Below are 19,244 nucleotides of genomic sequence, written 5' to 3'. Positions count from 1 at the left end.
TAATTGTTTTGAACAAATGTGTATTTATTTTGGGACTTAAAAATAAACACTTGTTTAGAAGATAGGTCTGATTTGTTTTATGTTGCTTAAGAATTTGTTACTGGCTATACATTCCAGAAACATGTGAAGAGAGGATTTCCCTAAGATATATCATTTACCAATATTTACAGAAAAAATAAACTGAGACCTAGGAAGATCGTGTGGCTTTTCTCCCGCTGTGTCTCCTAGACCTGGACCATCAGCTCCAGGGTTGCCGACTTCAGTGCTGAGGGCTAAAATACATAGAGATCTCCAACTCCAACATACATATTTGGAAACTTAGGCAACATTGCTTTGTGGAAAACTGTGCAACTGCTTAGAGGAGAATTTTTTTGTATTAGGCTGAAAAGAGGCTAATTGTGTATTTCTTCAATGACAGGCAATTCTTGGTGGCAAATGTGATACAGGTGAAGAAGACAGAAACATACAGGCTAGTGCTTTTCCAGAAATACAATTGAAATCAAAATCGCATGAATATTACCTCTGGTGCCTTTCGTATATCTTAGAAACTCATTAAGTTCTTTGGATAGCAACCGTTTAATTTATAAGTATTTACTGAGCACTTAGTATGTGCTTAGCCACTGGGGTACAACACAGAGTCAAAGAGACAAATTCCTGGCACCCCTCGAGCTCCTATCCTCCTGGGGAAAACATACTAAGCAGGATAATGTATAAATAAAGGAGAAAATTTCGGGTAAAGATATAATGAAGCGGGGAAAGGGACGGTGACAAGAGTGCTATTTTTGAAAGGTCAGGAAGCTTTTTAGGGAAAAGTGTCATCTGAGCAGGGACCTGGAGTGACGAAGGGAGCTACGCAGAGCTCTTAGGGGAGGGCAGCACAGGAGGTCCGCAAGAGGCAGGCCCTGGGCGGGAATAAGAATTTCTTATGTTTCTGAAAAGGCGAAGAACATCTTAAAGAAAGAGCTCACAACGTTTGGGATGTTAAGGATCTGTGTTGTTGTTTTCATGTTTATAGACTCAGTGCTGTAAATGTATCTCTGTTGCTTACATATTTTAGAATGAATTTTATTTAGGAGTCTAAGTCTACTACGAAGTCACTGCCTTATCTAAATGTCTCTAAACATACCTCCTGCCTCTCACAAAGACATAGAATCTCACTCACAAGAGTCAAAGTTGTTCATTCCACCAGGAGAGATAAGGCTGGACCAAAAGCACCCCTGGGTTTAAGTCCACACTCCCCATCCCCCCACCCCCACCCCCAAGCAGTGACAGACTGTCTTGAACATGTGGCTGGAAGGGTCATAAAAAGGACAGAGAACAGAGTGACAGAAGATGTCTTCCGCGTTCTCAACTTTTAGCCCCAGTTGTTAGAGAACTGGTATCTCCCCTACACATCTGGCTCTGGTGGAGAAAGAATGACAGCCCCTACTTACAACGAGGAGACTGTGGCTCAGAGAAGTTAGGGGGCTGCCCAGGATCATGCAGAAAGCCAGCTTTGACTCATAACCCTCGCTCCATTACCTGACTCCCATTAGTGGAGTCAGGAACTCCATGTTCCACTTCAGGAAATGAGCTTGTTGATTTTTCATTTACACAAAAATGAAAAATAAATACCAGATGTTTGAAAACATGTTGCAACACGTCCTGCTGGAACTTAAAAGTGCATTCTGACCAAAAAAAATTAAATTAGAAAATCCACATAGCAAAAAAAAAAGTTTTAGATGAAAATATACTTTGTCTTTCTCTCACACATACTCTCTCTCTCTCTTTCTTGCACACACCCACACACACACCCACACACACACACACGAAAACAATATCTCATTTCTTCTTCAGGGAGCAGCTGTGAAGGAAATTGGGGGAGGAGGATGGACACAACATCCCATCTTTGTGTTTCGATACAGGCTAAGCTTTTAGGCCAGCCCTCCTGACTGGATGGGGGCGGGGGGCGTGGCATACATGAAAAGTAAACATCAGAGACCTGAAGAAGCTTATAAAATAGCTTGGGAGAGACCAGTCACCAAGACAGGCATCTCAAATCGGCTGATTCTGCATCTGGAAACTGCCTTCATCTTGAAAGAAAAGGTATGTACTGTAGTTTTAAGCTTTTCATTTATGACAATAATGTCTAAAATAGAAACGGTCTAGACTCTCCATTGCCCCATTTCAGCTACATATAATTACCACTGATTGAGAGCTTGTGCCGGTAGCTTTAGACTTGTTCTCATTTTTCCTCAAACAAATGTACAAGGTAGGTATTATCAGAGCCATTTTTCCAGTGATAAAGCTGAGGTTCAGATACACTAGCAACATGCCTAAGATAAAACCAAACCCAGTGTGAACTCATCCCAGCGTCTTTTGCTTACCCCTCCAAACTGGACAATGAGGAATTTTTCCCTGCACAAACACCGTACTAGGTGAATTCTCAGCGAGCTGTCCAACTGTGCATCGCAGTAAAATAATCTGGAAACTGGAATTAATGGTGTGAATAGAAAATGCATTTAACAATATGGCATAAAATATTGTGTTTGGGAGATACGTGTCTTGTTATATTTAATGGCTAAATGAGTCTTTGAGACCTAATGACTTATTGGAACCTATTTTATTTTATGAGGTGAAATTTCAAAATCTAGTCCTTCACGTTCTGCAGATCTTTGAGGTCAGGGGCTGTGTCCCCAGGCAGTAAGAGCGCGGCCTTGTGGGAGACCTAGGCTTACATTCTAGCCTGTCCCCAGGCCTAGGCTTACATTGTGGCTTCGTAGTTTACCAGGAAGTAACCCGAGCAAATTCACCTTGTAGGTAGGAAGAGAGTGTCAGCAGAGGTCGCCTCCAGAGGAGGTGCTGTGGAGACTGAGTGCATATAGTACCCTTAAAATCCGGAGACTGGGGCTTCTCCACGGGTAAGCTTAATGCTAGTGGAGCAGTGATTTCCAGCTAGTGCCAGGCCCAAGGTGGATGCACTGTAACCTTAGTAGGATTGCTTTTTAATTACCTCATATTCTGTTAAAAATAATATATTTTTTTTTTTGAGACGGAGTCTCACTCTGTCACCCAGGCTGGAGTGCACTGGCGCGATCTCGGCTCACTACAGCCTCCGCCTCCCAGGTTCGAGCCATTCTTGTGTCTCAGCCTCCCAAGTAGCTGGGATTACAGGACTGCACCACCATGCCCAGCTAATTTTAGTATTTTTTGTTTGTTTGTTTGTTTGAGATGGAGTTTTTGCTCTGTTGCCCAAGCTAGAGTGCAATGGTGCGATCTTGGCTTACTGCAACCTCTGCCTCCCACGTTCAAGCAATTATCCTGCATCAGCCTCCCGAGTAGCTGTGATTACAGGTACTTGCCACCACACCTGGCTAATTTTTTGTATTTTTAGTAGAGTCGGGATTTCACCATGTTGGCCAGGCTGGTCTCAAAATCTTGACTTCAGGTGATCCACCCACTTCATTCTCCCAAAGTGCTGCGATTACAGGCATGAGCCACCACGCCTGGCATAATTTTTGTATTTTTAGTAGAGATGGGGTTTCACCCTGTTGGCCAGGCTGGTCTCAAACTCCTAACCTCAAGTGATCCTCCCGCCTCAGCTTCCCAAAGTGTTGGGATTATAGGCGTTAGCCATCATGCCTGGCCAAAAATAATATTTAAATTATACTTATTTTGTAAAGTATTTAAACTCCTCATTAGAACAATCTTCCTATTGGTATCAGAAGAAGATGCAAAAATATATGTCGTATATAATCCATATGTTACCCAAGGTCTTAAGTACACATTAATAACATGCTCAATAAGTAATGAGTAAATTAGAATGAAAGGACATTGAAAACTATGATGGATGCTGTCCGCCCTTTCTCTCACAAGGAGTTTGTTGTTGTTGTTGTTGTTGTTGTCTTGTTTGTTTTGAGACAGAGTTTTGCTCTTGTTGCCCAGACTGGAGTGCAATGGTGCAATCTCGGCTCACCACAACCTCCACCTCCCAGGTTCAAGCAATTCTCCTGCCTCAGCCTCCCAATTACAGGCGTGCATGTAATTACAGGAAGCATGGGATTACAGGCATGCACCACCATGCCCGGCTAATTTTTTTATTTTTAGTAGAGACAGGGTTTCTCCATGTTGGTCAGGCTGGTCTCGAACTCCCGACCTCAGGTGATCCACCTGCCTCAGCCTCCCAAAGTGCTGGGATTACAGGCTTGAGCCACCGCGCCTGGCCTCACAAGGAGTTTTAACCACAGGAATAAAACTAATGTAACCAAGAGGCATCTTTGGAAGAGAGGCAGTCAAAAGGGTTGTTCTGAAATCCTCCTACTGAGGTAAAGAATCTGTTTCAGCTCACAAGAGAATATTTCATCAGAGTAAGATGTAGAACTGACTTTTGTTGTAAGTGTCATGTTGTGGTGAGACTCATCAGGTCACAGAGGCGGGGGGTTATTGAAAGGCCCTATGGCGGTGCAAGAAGAAGAAGGTTCAGGGTGCTGCGGACAGGAGATGGGGAGATGGAGCCCGAGTCCCAGCTCTCTGCCCCTTCCAGGCACCAGCTTCCCCATCTGTACACCTTGGAAGTAGGGCTAGAGAGATGACCTCTAAGGTCCTATCCAGTGTGGGGACCTTGTGGAATGTGCATACTGTGTGGCCAGTCTTTGAGGTTTGATCCTCTGGGCCAGGCTTTCAGCTTGGGCCTACTAAGTAGAATTAAAGATCTCTTTAAAATGGATGCAAATTTGTGTGGGTTTAGGCTGCATTTCTATAAATTCATCATCCCCCAAAAGGTTAAAAGACAGGTTTTGTTTACACAGTGGTGGAGCTGATGAGAAACGGAGCCTCAAAGACCAAGGAAAGTGGCCCCGTTGCAGACTTGCTCAAAGGGGCCTCAGCAACCATCTCCCCCTGCAGCAACCCTAGCTGGCAAGCTTCCGCTCATTACATAACTGTTCTTTTGAAAACCAGGCAACAAAACCTCCAGGGAAAAAAAAGCTATTGATTATTAAAGGGTATTTAGAGGTTTAGAGACTCATAATAAAGCAGTTATAATTATTCCTGCAATGACACATCCTTTGAAATGCTCAGATCTGAGAACATTTTGCTTGCATTGCATCAGTCATCATCATTACAGGGAGAAATGCAGAGAGCTGGAAATAGCTCGTGTGCAAGCTACAGGCAAGGAGTCACAAGGAAAGGAGCAAATTGACAGCGAGTCAGTGAAGGAAACGGGGGAGCTTCAAATGCCCAGAACCTGCACACAGTTCTGCAGCCTCTGTCTCCCTGCCTTGCTGCCCCCCTTCAAAGCCAGCTTCTGCTGCCAAAGGACTCTTGGGGTTGAAATGCTTGTTGCACAGTTACACATCAGCTGACAGTCCTTCTCTGATTTAATGAACTTCATCTATGAAAAATACCCTCAACAGGCCGTTGCGGTGGCTCAGGCCTGTAATCCCAGCACTTTGGGAGGCCAAGGTGGGTGGATCCCCTGAGGTCAGGAGTTTGAGACCAGCATGGCCAACATGGTGAAACCCCATCTCTACTAAAAATACAAAAATTAGCTGGGAGTCGTGGTGGACACCTGTAATCCCAGCTACTCAGGAGGCTGAGGCAGGGGAATCACTTGAACCCAGGAGACAGAGGTTGCAATGAGCCGAGATCGTGCCACTGCACTCCAGCCTGGGTGACAGAGTGAGACTCCATCTCAAAACAAGACAAAACAAAACAAAAACCCTCAACAGAATGTCAAAAAAAAAAAAAAAGAAAGAAAGAAAGAAAGAAGAAACCTGGGAAATACCTAGGAAATACCATCATCTTTCTGCTTTTGATAATAACTAGCATTTATTGAGCATTTACTCTGTATCAGACACTCCTCTAAGTACTCTCTGTATATTATCTCATTTAATTCTCACAAAAATTCATGAGCTAGGAATGATAATTATTCCCATTTACTAGACAAAGAAGCTAAGGCATAAATTGGACACAGTTATACTTAGCACAGGGCAGAGTCACAGTTTGAACCTGGCTGGGATGACCCTGGAGCCCCCAGCAGGCTGCTCCCTGTTAAGGTTTCCAAGCGCACTCTTGGGCTGGTAGAACAGCCAGCAAGACGAGGGCAGGGGGAGGGGTGATGTCAGAGAGGCATCTCCCCGAAGTATCTCAGAGGACAGTAAGTGTTGGGCAACGTTTCGTTTGGTTTTGTGTCTTTCGTGGTTCGCTTGGAGGCTTTAATCCCCCACTTTACATAGCCCCCTCCACGTCCCCCACTTTACATAGCCCTCTCCACATTGTTTCTGTTCATTTGACAAGTATGTACTGAGCCGACACTTTGAGGTCCGTGGGTGATTCTGAGGAGAACTAGACACAGTGCCCATCCTGGGAGATGCATAATTAGGTGAGAGAGGGGTGCAAAATCAATCCAACAAACCAGAATACCAGGCAGAGAGCGCCCTCGTGGAGGTGCAGAGGCTCTGAGGAAGGCCTCACAGCAACACGGACAGGCAGGTGTTCCCCTGCAGGATGAGGGTTCACATGGGCTGGGGAGAGAAGAGGAGAGATCGCCCACAGAGGGGCCCATGGGCACAGCACTCTTGCTTCATGATTGCGTGGCCTTAGAAGGCTCAGAATGACAACCCCAGCTGCTTTGCGTTCCCGCAACTCCAGGTCCCTTCTCCAGCCACCCAGCCCCAAGATGGTGATGCTGCTGCTGCTGCTTTCCACACTGGCTGGCCTCTTCGGTGCGGCAAAGGGACAAGCATTTCATCTTGGGAAGTGCCCCAAGCCTCCGGTGCAGGAGAATTTTGACGTGAATAAGGTAAAAGGCGAACCTCCCGTTTGTTTTGCTGCCTCCACTGTGAATAAGCATTCTACAAGGTTCAATTTAATTATGCTGCTTTAATTTCCACTGCACACCTTGGGACAAGTATTTATCTTATTTGGGGTTTCCCCAAAGCAGACATCTGCTGAGACAAAGACTGCAGGCAGAGAGGTTTGGGATGATCCCAGGACGCACGAGAGCAGGTGGGAAGGTGAGTTGGAGACAGCACAGAAGCAATAAAGGGTGCGTTCCTGAGCTGTCACCCTGGGCTGTCAGGGTCAGTCATACTGGGCACCCTCTGAGGACAGGTGGAGCATGCCGCTCCGATTGTCCCACAGCTGCTGCCAGCAGGCCATGGGAGCATCCATGGCTCTAGCTGAGCCCCCTGGCAGAGGAGAGACACAGGGTCTCAGGTGGGAGGCTGGCGGTGTCTGGGAATTGCTTACCATGGCTGCGTTGAACTCAGAGGTGGGCTGAGGGGATACAGGACCAGGGAACCACAATAGCTGCTACAGAGCTATTATCCCTGTTCTACAAATGGAGCATCGGAATCTCCCTCCCCAGCTCACGCAGCTGGTAAATGCAAGTAGCATTCAAAACCAGGCTTCTCAGCAGTGCAGGGCACGCAAAGGTCACTCAAACAGGGCCCAGGAAAGCCCAAAATTCCCCAGGGGGCTTTCTTGGTACCTGCTCTAAAATGTCATCAATACAACGAGCTCCTCCATAGATGGTCTTTCTTCCTGGGGTGTAGGGGGAGGGGAAGGAAGAGGGCGGCAGAAAGAGGCAGCTATTGGAGGACAGAACTCACAGGCTCCCACTGTTGCTACTCAAGCCTGGAATCTCACCCTTAAGACTTCCTCTCCTTAGGAGAAGGTTTGGATCTCTTTTAAGAATGGCAACAGTAACATTGAAGTTGTTATCATACACTCGCTCCTCAAGGTGAATGAGTGTTGGGGCCTCTGAGGGGATGCTGGGTGGGAGAAGGAGCACCATCCATGGGATCAGGAGATACAGGTGTGGGAGGAGGAGGCCATAGAGTACACTGACGTCTGCACTGACTTGCTCCACTTACAGGCTGATCCCTTTATTCAGGTAACTCTGATAGACCACAGGGAGGCTTTAAAGAAAAGATCCAAGGAATCTGAGTTATATTTTCGCTTTTGGATACAAATCCCAAAGCACTTTGGAAATGATAACTGATGTGTATTTATAAAAGTCCTTTGAGAATTAAAGCAGGATTTAAAAAATGGCAACTTTATTGAGATATAATTTGTATACCACGTAATTCACTTGTTTAAAGTAGCTTTTCACTTTCGATTGTTGTTAGTATCATCACAGAGTTACGCAACCATCACCACTACAATCGATTTAGAACATTTCACTGTTCCGAAAAGAAACCTCGTACCCATTCACAGAGTCTCCATCTCCCCTCCAACCCTTCCAGCCCCAGGCAACCACTAATCTACTTTCTGTCTCCAAATTTGCCTATTCTGCACATTTGATAAAAATGAAATCATACTATATGTGGTCTTTCATGACTGGTTTACTGAACGTTTTCAAGGTTCATCCACATTGTTGCATGTATCAATACTATATCCCCTTTTATTGCCAAATAATATTCTTGTAGGAAATCCTTATAGGAAATCAATTGACTGTATATGTGAGAGTTTATTTTTGCTCTCTCAGTTCTATTGATCCATATGTCTATACTTATTCCAGTACCACACAGTCTTGATTACTATAGCTTTGTAGTAATCAAAGCCTTGAGGTAAGCTTTGAAATAAGAACACATGAGTCCTCCAACTTTGTTCTTCTGGCTATTCTGTGTCCCTTACATTTTCATATGAATTTTAGGATCAGCATGTCAATTTCTGCAAATAATCCAATTGGAATTTGATACAGATTGCATTAAATCTGAAGATCAATTTGGGGAGTATTGCCATCTTAACAATATTAAGTCTTCTAACTTGTCAACATAGTGTATCTTTCCATTGAATTAGGTCATCTTTAATTTCTTTCAACAATACTTCGTAGTTTTCAGAGTATAAGTTGTTTTACGTTTCTTTGGTCAAATTAATTCCCAAATATTTTATTCTTTTGATGTTATTGTAAATGGAATTTTCTTCTTTTTCTTTCTTTTTTTTTTTTTTTTTTTGAGACAGAGTCTCACTTTGTCACCCAGGGTGGAGTGCAGTGTCACCATCTTGGCTCACTGCAACCTCCGCCTCCCGGGTTCAAGCAATTCTCCTGCCTCAGCCTCCCAAGTAGCTGGGACTACAGGCACACACTGCCACACCTGGCGAAGTTTTTTTGTATTTTAGTAGAGACGGGGTTTCACCGTGTTGCCCAGGCTGGTCTCGAACTCCTGAGCTCAGGCAATCCGTCCGCCTCGGCCTCCCATAGTGCTAGGATTACAGGCGTGAGCAAGCCACTGTGCCCGGCCTTTTAAATGGAATTTTCTTAATTTCATCTGCAAATTGTTCATTGCAAGTAGAGAAATATATTTATATATGTATATATTTTTTTGTGTGTGTGACAGAGTCTTGCTCTGTCACCCAGGCTGGAGTGTAGTGGCACCATATCAGCTCACTGCAACCTCTGCCTCCCAGGTTCAAGAGATTATCCTGCCTCAGCCTCCTGAGTAGCTGGTATTACAGGTGCGTGCCACCATGCCCGGCTAATTTTTAAATTTTTTATAGAGATGGGGTCTCGCGATGTTGGCTATGCTGCTCTTGAACTCCTGACCTCAAGTGATCCACCCGCCTCGGCCTCCCAAAGTCCTGGGATTACAGGCATGAGCCACTGCGTCCGGCCGAGAAATACATTTGATTTTTGAATATTCATCTTGTATCTTGTAACCTTGCTGAACTCATTAGATCCAGTAGTTTTTGGTTTTGTCTCTGTTTTAGATTTCTTAGGATATTTTATATGTCATCTGCAAATAGATAGAGTTTTACCTCTTCTTTTCTAGGATTCTTTTTCAATACTGACCAGAGATCTGAAAAGATTAAGAAGCCTTTGCAAAAATAATATGAGATCATAAGGAAGCTCTGAGTTTCCTCTTTTCTGAAAAATCATGCTTCCTTGGTTTTTACTGTGGGGCACTAAACTCACTTTAACAGAAACAGAACAGATTTGAATGCACTATAGAAAATGGAGCTGCTTCTGAGAATGTCTATGAAACCAGTTAACCTCTAACCTTATTCTTTGGTACTTTAAGTGAATGTTAAGTTCAGTGGCTTTAATTGAAAGCTGTGCTTGAATAAGTGAGTAGAACTTTATGGTCATGAATGTGGCGTATATTTGAGCGGAAAGCTGAAGCAATACTCACCTGTGTGCAGCATCCTCTCAAGTTCTGACTCTGAAGGTGAGCACATCTCTTTTTGTTTTTAAATTTCTAAAATAGGCCGGGCACGGTGGCTCATGCCTGTAATCCCAGCACTTTCGGAGGCCGAGGCGGGCGGATCACGAGGTCAGGAGATCGAGACCATCCTGACCAACAGGGTGAAACCCCGTCTCTAGTAAAAATACAAAAATTAGCCGGGCTTGGTGGCACGTGCCTGCAATCCCAGCTACTCGGGAGGCTGAGGCAGGAGAATTGCTTGCACCCGGGAGGCAGAGATTGCAGTGAGCCCAGATTGCACCACTGCACTCCACTCTGGTGACATAGTGAGATTCCATCTCAAAAAAAAAAAAAAAAATTCTAATTAGTATTTTAACTAGGTAAATATATTTACATTGTTCAAAATCCTAAAGGTGTAAAAGAATACACCACATAAAGTTTCCCTCCCACCTCTGTACCTCAGTTTCCCTCCACAGTAGCAACTAGTAAAAACCATGTATTATGTAATTTTACAGATAATATTTACATATACAAGCAAACACATAATAACTGTGGTAAGCAGAAGAGTGGCTTCCAAAGGTGTCCACGCCCTAACTTTGTGAATTTTACTTTGCATGGGAAAACGGATTTTGCAAATGTGATCGAAGTTATGAGCCTTGAGATGGCCAGATTAGCCTTGATAATCCAGGGGAACTCAATCTAATCACATAAATCCTTAAAAGCAGAGAATCTTTCCCAGCTGTGGTCAGAGAGAGAGGTTTGATGATGGCATAAGAGTCAGAGAGATGCAATGTGAGAAGGATCTGACTTCCTTTTGCTGGCTTTGAAAATAGAGGAAGCCCCAAGCCAAGGAATGTAGGCAGCCTGTAGAACTTGGAAAAGGCAAGGAAACTGATCCTCCTCTAGAGCTCCCAGAGGGAAACACAGCCAACACTTTGAGTTCAGCCCAGTGAGACCTGTCAGACTTCTGACTTACACAACTGCAGGATAATAAATCTGTGCTGTTTGAAGCTTGTGGTAATTTATTATAGCAGCAACAGAAAACCAACGTAATAACCATTTTCTCCATTTTTACACAAAAGGTACCTTAATATATACACTACTTTGTACCTGACTCTTTTGTCATTAAATATTAGAAATCACTGCATATCACTCTTTTGAAAGGAGGAAGTAAAATTCCATTGTCTGGATATGCCATCGTTTACTCAGCCAGCCCCCTACTAATGCTCACATAGGCTGTTTCCTATCTTGTATTATTACAAACGGTACTGTAATGAACAACTTTACACATACATCATTTCTTATATCAGGAGGATGCATTCCCAGAAGTGAAACTGCTGGGCCAAAGAGTATAATATGTATTTTTAGCTTTGCTAGATATTGCCAAACTGCCCTCCGCAGAGGTTGTAAACTGGTATGGTCTCCCTGCAACGCGTGCCCGGCAGCCTACGAGGGCCTGGTTCCCTCGACCTTCCCCACACAGTGGCAGCTTCCTTTAAAGCTAACTGTATACACTTGAAGTCTGGACTGAGCGCAGGCCCCTAGAGAAAGCACGATACAGATCTTTCAAATCCCCACCACCTCTCCAAAGCCTTGGTGACCAAATCCCTCCTCAGGGTCAGATGAGGAAAGTTCCGTGCGCTCTGGAGTCCTAGCTCCCCACAGCGAACACATCTGACTTTGCACAAGATTCAAAGATGACTTGTAGAATTGTGCACTGTTTCAGATGAAAGGTATTTCCCATCATCCCCTTTTTTTACAGAGTCTAGAATGTCACAGCGATTCTGGCTGAAGTGGGCACCGAGAAGAGCCCTTTACTCAGCATTCACCCCCCGCCCACACATCCCATCCTAGTCAGGGATTCTCATTGCAATCAATCTCTTGCCCAGTTGCCACTGGGAACAATGAGGCCCATTTTGTCTGTCTTCCCCAGGACAGGGCTCTGCGTCTGCACGACAATGGGGAAGAGGTTGCAGGTCCCCAGAGAATCACAGGGTTTTGCTCTGCTTGTTGTCTCTGCAGTATCTCGGAAGATGGTACGAAATTGAGAAGATCCCAACAACCTTTGAGAACGGACGCTGCATCCAGGCCAACTACTCACTAATGGAAAACGGAAAGATCAAAGTGTTAAACCAGGAGTTGAGGTGAGTGGCTGTGGGCGCCCGGGACCAGGCCTGCGGAGTACTGACCCAGAGTGACTGGGTGTCCGGCAGCCTGGGTCAGGGATGGGAAACTTGCTGGGTCGGGACTGCCTGCTCCTAGCAGGAATTGAGAGGAAAGCTTTTGGCAGGCAAGGACGGCAAGGACTAGGATCCATTACCACCTGCGGGGCACAAACTGACAGGGCTCCTGCCCTCACTGCAAAATAGATACTCTGGTAGCAAAGAACATCAAGACCGTCTCCTCTGACCTCCAGTCTGGGAGAGAAGCCGCTTCGACACCATCTGCTGACAGAAGCATCCAGCTTTGTTCAAACACTTCCAGGAACTGGGAGCTCATCGCCTTCCAGGACAGTTCATCCCATCTCTGGGCAGCTTAATCTATCAGAAAGCTCCTTTTCTTATTAAGCAAGAATCACATACACAATATTCACACTCTAGGTTATGTAAACAGGATATCCTTTAGAAGTGTACACTTCTATTACTGAAGGCTTCTAACACAATAATTAATCCAAAAAGTTACGCTTTGGAACGCAAATATAAACTTAAAAAGAGCCCCAGGAAGAGCTCCTTCCTACCCACCTTCCACTCTTGAAAATACAAATGCAGTTTTTCCATGAACGTGTTGTGACTTCATGGTCAGAGACTGGTGTCCTGAAAACCGTTCTGGAGCCAAATGCAATTGACGGTGAAAAGGGCAGTCTGTTGGGAGGAGACTGGTTTCTTGCTAAGTTAACGTATGCAGATAGAAACAGACCATCTTCCCCAGCTGTCTGAGATCCAGATGAGAGAGGAGGGCACGGTCTCCAGCTTTACATGGTGATAAACAGAGAATGTACTTGGGAACATCAGAGCACAGTTCCCAGAATCCCTGGCCTGTTGCTCATTGTCCTGTTTCTAGGACATCCGTCACCACTAACCATAGCATTAACCTACTGACTTTTTTTTTTTAATTGTATTTTGGTAGAGACGGGGTTTCACCACGTTAGCCAGGCTGGTCTTGATCTCCTGACCTCGTGGTCCGCCCCCCCCATTAGCATCCCAAAGTGCTGGGATTACAGGCGTGAGCCACCACGCCCGGCCAACCTACTGACTTTCTAACACATACGACTGCTCTAATTTCAGTTGGCCTCCCTGCTCTGCCTTGAGGATTGATAAACAGACATCCTCTCCTCTGTTGGCTTCCTAGGAAGAGCACCCTGATGCCTTAGCACCCTCCCTTTGGTGCCTCCATTTCCACACCTTTCCCCTTCTCCCACGTTCATGGGGCCGTTGGGAGTCATCTAGAAAGCAGGCTCATTCAAAGAGGTGAAAGTATTGCATCCAATCTAAGCCCCCAGCTTTTAAGACACGCCACTGCGTTATATGCCACTAAGAAAGGAATGACACTGCTAATTGTCAGGTGGCATCAATTGTGAGATATGTATTTCTTCACTTTTAATGTCTCCAAAATCTGGGCATACCTGAGAATCACTGAGATAAAGTAAATGTTTCTTCACTGCCTCCTTTTACTTGGCCTACATTGAAATCCCCCACACTCACTCAGAGGCTTGCTGAACTGGAGGGAGACTCCGGACTCAGACCCCTTGATGGGACAGGCGATGTCACGTGATATCACTGAGGCCCAAAGAAGGGAAACGCTTTTGTGTCTCCCTGTTTTGCATTATTTTCAGTGATCAAGTCCATCCTCATCTGTTCCTTTGGCCCTTCTCGTTTTAAAAGAAGTGAATCTGCCAGGCGCGGTGGCTCATGCCTGTAATCCCAGCACTTTGGGAAGCTGAGGCAGGTAGATTGCCTGAGGTCAGGAGTTCGAGACCTGCCTGGCTAACATGGTGAAACCCCGTCTCTACTAAAGATACAAAAAATTAGCCAGGCATGGTGGTACATGCCTGTAATCTCAGCTCCTGGGGAGGCTGAGGGAGGAGAATTGCTTGAACCCAGGAGGTAGAGGTTGCAGTGAGCCGAGATTGCACCACTGCACTCCAGCCTGAGGGACAGAGCAAGACTCCATCTCCAAAAAAAAAAGTGAACCTTCTTTGTGTGTTGGGTTGTTTTGTTTGTTTTTCCATTGTCTTTTCTCCCTTTCTGTGGAGCCTGGGAGCAGGAATTGGTCTTTCAGGCCGTTGCAGATAGTCAGAGATAGTGTTGAAGTGAAGGGCCCAACATACTGTCCCATCCTGGAGCTTGTCAATTGCGGCTTCTTATCACCCGCTGTTCTCTTCCCCTGCTCGGCCTCACAGACAGTCACAAGGGAAAGGGCAGGCCATGGAGCTGGGTCTAGCCTGCCTTTGAGAGTCTCTCTTCCCAGAAATCACGGTGTTGGCTGCCACGGTCCTCAGTGGCACACATCTTGCCTTTTGTTGCTTATTGGCTTTCAATGAGTTGTTTTTCTTTTCTCTTTTCTTGTTTTTTGTATTTTTTCTTTTTTTTACTCACTGCAGAGCTGATGGAACTGTGAATCAAATTGAAGGTGAAGCCACCCCAGTTAACCTCACAGAGGCTGCCAAGCTGGAAGTTAGGTTTTCCCGGTGTAAGTATCCACTTTTCCCAGGAGGATCCAGGGACAGGAAATATGCAAACTGAAGGCTAGCGCCCCGGCTTGGAGAATTCCTGAGACACCTGAGTGGCATCTATAATCACTCAGCACATAATTATCTGTCAAACACTTACTACATGTCACGCACTAGGGTTGCCATGATGAGCCAGACAGAGCTGGCCTTGGTACTTATGGAGCTCACGTCCCAGTGTGGATACATACTGACACATGACCCCGCAATTTACTATAACTAGCTAGCGTTTCAATAGGTGAAACACAAGTAGGTGCACACAGGGTGTGGGCTGTAGAAGACACAACCCAGTCTTGTTTCCCAAAGGAAACTGGAGCCCGAAAAATTAGCAGATATTAGCAGAACAACCTGCACGGTGCAGAAACTAGGAAGCAAGAGATGACAAGAGTGACGGCAAGTTTGAATCCTGCTTCTGCCACTTTCCAGTCACATTGTTGGGGATCCTGTGAGATATCTAATGACAGGCATTTGCCTCTGGGTTCTGAGCTAACTGAGGAAGGGACACAGGCAATAGAGAAAGCACCAAATATTAGTTTTATTTCCGATAAGATACACTAGAGAGTTCAACCCAGAACCGTGAGGCTTTCTAACACGAAGAGTGCTTGAAAGCCCCTTTCCCACCTGCAGGGCAGACACTGAAGTCATCAGCTACAAAAATTACTCCCTGCACTTGCCACTTCTCACCCCTACCACTCCCCCACCCCACACCAGTCAAGTTCCTAGAGGGGGGCGGAGAGGAAGTTCTAATTTTATAGACCAAAAAAAGGAATGCTGGGAGGAGAAAACAGTTCTTCTCACACATATGAATATGGACAACTAACTTCACATGTACAAGCCAGAAATAACTGCCCAGTGTCGTGAAAATAAACCAGATATACACGCTCTGTAAACTGTAAAGGGCTTTATACACAGTTTCTCTTGTTATTTTTATCAAGAAGGAAGCTAAAGTGCAGGCAGGCTGAGTGATGTAGGCCGTCACTGAACTCATTAGAAGTAGAACTGGGACCTAAACCTAGGTCTCCAAACTCTCAACTGAGTATTTTTCCCATAGGGATCAGGGACGGGGATTGGAGTGAAAGCTAACTATTACATGCATAACAAGGATTAGATGTTTGCGTTAGGCCTTGTAGGATTATGAGAGATTATGGAAAAGGATTTCCAAGTGAAGGGAACTGGAACATAGAAGAAGGCCTGAATACAGGCATATCACGAAGTCAGGAGTTCAAGACCAGCCTGGCCAACATGGTGAAACCCTGTCTGTACTAAAGATACAAAAAATTAGCTGGGCATGGTGGCGCGTGCCTGTAATCCCAGCTACTCAGGATGCTGAGGCAGGAGAATCGTTTGAACCCAGGAGGTGGAGGTTGCAGTGAGCTAAGATCGCGCCATTGCACTCCAGCCTGGGCGACAAAAGCGAAACTCTATCTCAAAAAAAAAAAAGAAGAAGAAGAAGAAGGCCTGAATAAAGAGGCCTAGAGCCTGGGAGTGTACATGGAAAGGGGCATGAGGTTAGGAAGGGCCTTGAATGCCGCATTAGACGGCTTGAAGTTTCTTCCATAAACAATAGGAGACTGTCAAAGTTTTCAAATAAGGAGAGACACACGAAGTTTTCTGTATTGTATCTGGGTAAATTTATTCTTCAGAACTGGACCATGAGAGGAAAGCAGAATGTGCTGGCCTGGGTGAGTGCAGGTGGGCCATGATGCTGCTGCTGGCAGAGGTGGGAGACAGATTTTTGCAAAATCACTCTGGGCTTAAGAGTTCTCAGTCCGCCTGGGAATACACAGAGCAGCTGAAATGTGCAGATGAGTGATGACTATAACGCTGTCTCTCTCTCTCTGTCTCTCTCTCTGGGTGAGTGAGGCAGGCAGGCAGGTCACCAACAGTGCTAGAAAGGGTAAGTCAGAGACACTCAGTCTAGGCTTTCATCCAAACTTCTTTCCAGGGTCTTTCTGTTTCTGGATTGATAAACAAAATCAGAGGTGGGGGTGCTTGGTGGGTGGTTGTCTGGGCCAGCCTTCTTGTGTTGTCCTGAGATTTCTCTTGCCTTCTCCCTCCAATAATGCTGCCTCTCTCCGGTTCTCAGTTATGCCATCGGCACCGTACTGGGTCCTGGCCACCGACTATGAGAACTATGCCCTCGTGTATTCCTGTACCTCCATCATCCAACTTTTTCACGTGGATTTTGTTTGGATCTTGGCAAGAAACTCTTATCTCCCTCCAGAAACAGTGGACTTTCTAAAAAATATCCTGACTTCTAATAACATTGATGTCAAGAAAATGATGGTCACAGACCAGGTGAACTGCCCCGAGCTCTCGTAACCAGGTTCTACAGGGAGGCTGCACCCACTCCATGTTACTTCTTCTGCTTCGCTTTCCCCCACCCCACCCACCCCTCATAAAGACAAACTAATCAACCATGACAAAGGAAGTTGACCTGAATACGTAGCCATGCCCTACCCTGTTACCCTGCTAGCTGCAAAATAAACTTGTTGCTGACCTGCTGTGCTCGCAGTAGATTCCAAGTTGGATTAATTATTGTGGGTTTTTCATTATAAGCTTATGCTTAGAAATCCTTAAACAGGCTGGTTGTGGTGCCTCATGCCTGTAATCCCAGTACTTTGGGAGGCTGAGGCAGGAGGATCACCTGAGGCCAGGAGTTCAAGACCAGTCTGGGCAACATAGCAAGACCTCACCTCTACAAAAATGTTTTTAAAATTAGCTGGGTATGGTGGTGCACACCCGTGCTAGCTACTCAGGAGGTGGTGGCAGGAGGATCACTTGAGCCCAAGAATTCGAGGGTACAGTGAGCTATGATGGCACCACTGCACTCCAGCCTGGGCAACAGAGCAAGACCCTGCCTCTAAAAAGAAAAAAGAAAAAACAATCCTTAAGCAGTTATGTTGAAAAAAACCAAGCACTGAATTGTCCTCGTTTAAAGGTAACAATCCTGTTTCTGGAGTGGGGGAAGCTGATGGCGAAGTCATATTCTGGGTGACCTGAATCCAGATGCTCCCATTCTGGAGTAGATGCTCCTTTCAGGGTGAATTACTTGGGGGTTCGGAGTCCCTGTGGGGCAGTTTCTTTGAAGTGTTTACTTTCTCCTCGAATCTTCACAGCCAGGCTGAAGAATGAGCCCATCTAGAGGTTTATGTAAGGAAGAGGAGAATCTATGGGAAGAACATAGGGAGTTTCTTTTAAGGAAAAAAATACATATATATATGTTGTCATTCATTCAACCGATATTTACGGAAGCCCAATCGCATTCCAGGCATTGAAAAATACAGAATCCCTGTCCTCCCACAGAAGCTCACAGTCTAGTGAGGGAGAAACAAAGATGCAGTTATAATCCAAGGTGAAGAATGCAAAGGCAGAGGCACACAGAGGGTGCCAGGGAGCTCCAGGAAAGTCCCAACCCCTGCCAGACACAGGTAAGCAGTAGGGTTATGCAGCTACACCTATGAGCACTCCAATTTCCCAGGACCAACAGGTCTCAAGAACCTCTTTGTGGCCGGGCACAGTGGCTCATGCCTGTAATACCAGCACTTTGGGAGGCCAAGGCGGGTGGATCACCTGAGGTCAGGAGTTCAAGACCAGCCTGCCCAACATGGTGAAACCCTGTCTCTACTAAAAATACAAAACTTAGCCAGTTGTGGTGGCGGGCACCTTTAGTCCTAGCTACTCAGAAGGCCGAGGCAGGAGAATCGCTTGAACCCGGGAGGCGGAGTTTGCAGTGAGCCGAGATTGCGCCACTGCACTCCAGCGTGGATGACAGAGCGAGACTCCATCTCAAAAACAAAAAAAAACTCCTTGAGTTTGTTTTTTAACATTGTGACTTGTAAGACCAGAAAGACCTCAGAATGATCGCCCTGTGATTTAACTTAGCTCACATAACTGACAATTTACTAATGTTTTGGGAAATGAATAGAAAATTAAGCCATTTCATTAGATTTTTGCCTTTTTAGCATGAATATGAAATGTTCATTTTCTGGAGCACTCGAGTCTCTTTGATACTTTAATGATTACAAAAATCCCAAGGATTTTAATATATACAATTTTCATTTAACTAAATAAATACGACCTCAGAATGTAGCTTCCAATTCTAAATCCCAAAAGGCTGAAAGCTGTTAGCAAAAAGGCAGTGAGGAGGAGATGGGCGTGGAGGTGGGAGGGCCTCTCCTGGGTTCTGCCTGCGGCCGCACCCTACACTCTGGCACACTGGCCCCACCACCCCCCGCCAGAGGGCATTTGGCTCCTCTGCTGAAAGACAGTTATTCCTAGGTGTTGCACTGGGGAGCTGGCTTTTATCTCAGGGTACAAAATAAGTTGTGATTTCGTTCCTTTTAATAGCTGTCTAGTAACATCTAAAACAATGAATGTCACTATATTTT

General features: G+C 45.5%; 1 protein-coding gene across 3 annotated transcripts; it reads left to right on the top strand.

Annotated features, from left to right (window-relative positions):
• Positions 1–1,688: 1,688 nt before the first annotated feature.
• On the top strand, positions 1,689–17,357 carry APOD (apolipoprotein D). Of its 3 annotated transcripts, XM_063722613.1 has the most exons (6): positions 1,841–2,089; positions 2,804–2,900; positions 6,631–6,781; positions 12,150–12,271; positions 14,728–14,816; positions 16,940–17,357. In XM_063722613.1, the coding sequence occupies exons 3-6, from the start codon at positions 6,659–6,661 to the stop codon at positions 17,173–17,175; spliced, it is 570 nt and encodes a 189-aa protein (XP_063578683.1). In that variant the 5' UTR covers positions 1,841–2,089; positions 2,804–2,900; positions 6,631–6,658; the 3' UTR covers positions 17,176–17,357. The 3 variants fall into 3 exon arrangements, with proteins under 3 accessions (XP_002814483.3, XP_063578683.1, XP_063578684.1); XM_002814437.5 differs by lacking the exon at positions 2,804–2,900 and having other exon boundaries at positions 1,689–2,085; XM_063722614.1 differs by lacking the exons at positions 1,841–2,089; positions 2,804–2,900 and adding an exon at positions 3,216–3,333.
• The last annotated feature ends 1,887 nt before the right edge of the window (positions 17,358–19,244 follow it).

The sequence above is a fragment of the Pongo abelii genome, chromosome 2, assembly GCF_028885655.2.
Source record: "Pongo abelii isolate AG06213 chromosome 2, NHGRI_mPonAbe1-v2.0_pri, whole genome shotgun sequence".
Lineage (NCBI taxonomy): Eukaryota > Metazoa > Chordata > Mammalia > Primates > Hominidae > Pongo > Pongo abelii.
This window is presented reverse-complemented; position numbering and strand designations above follow the sequence as displayed.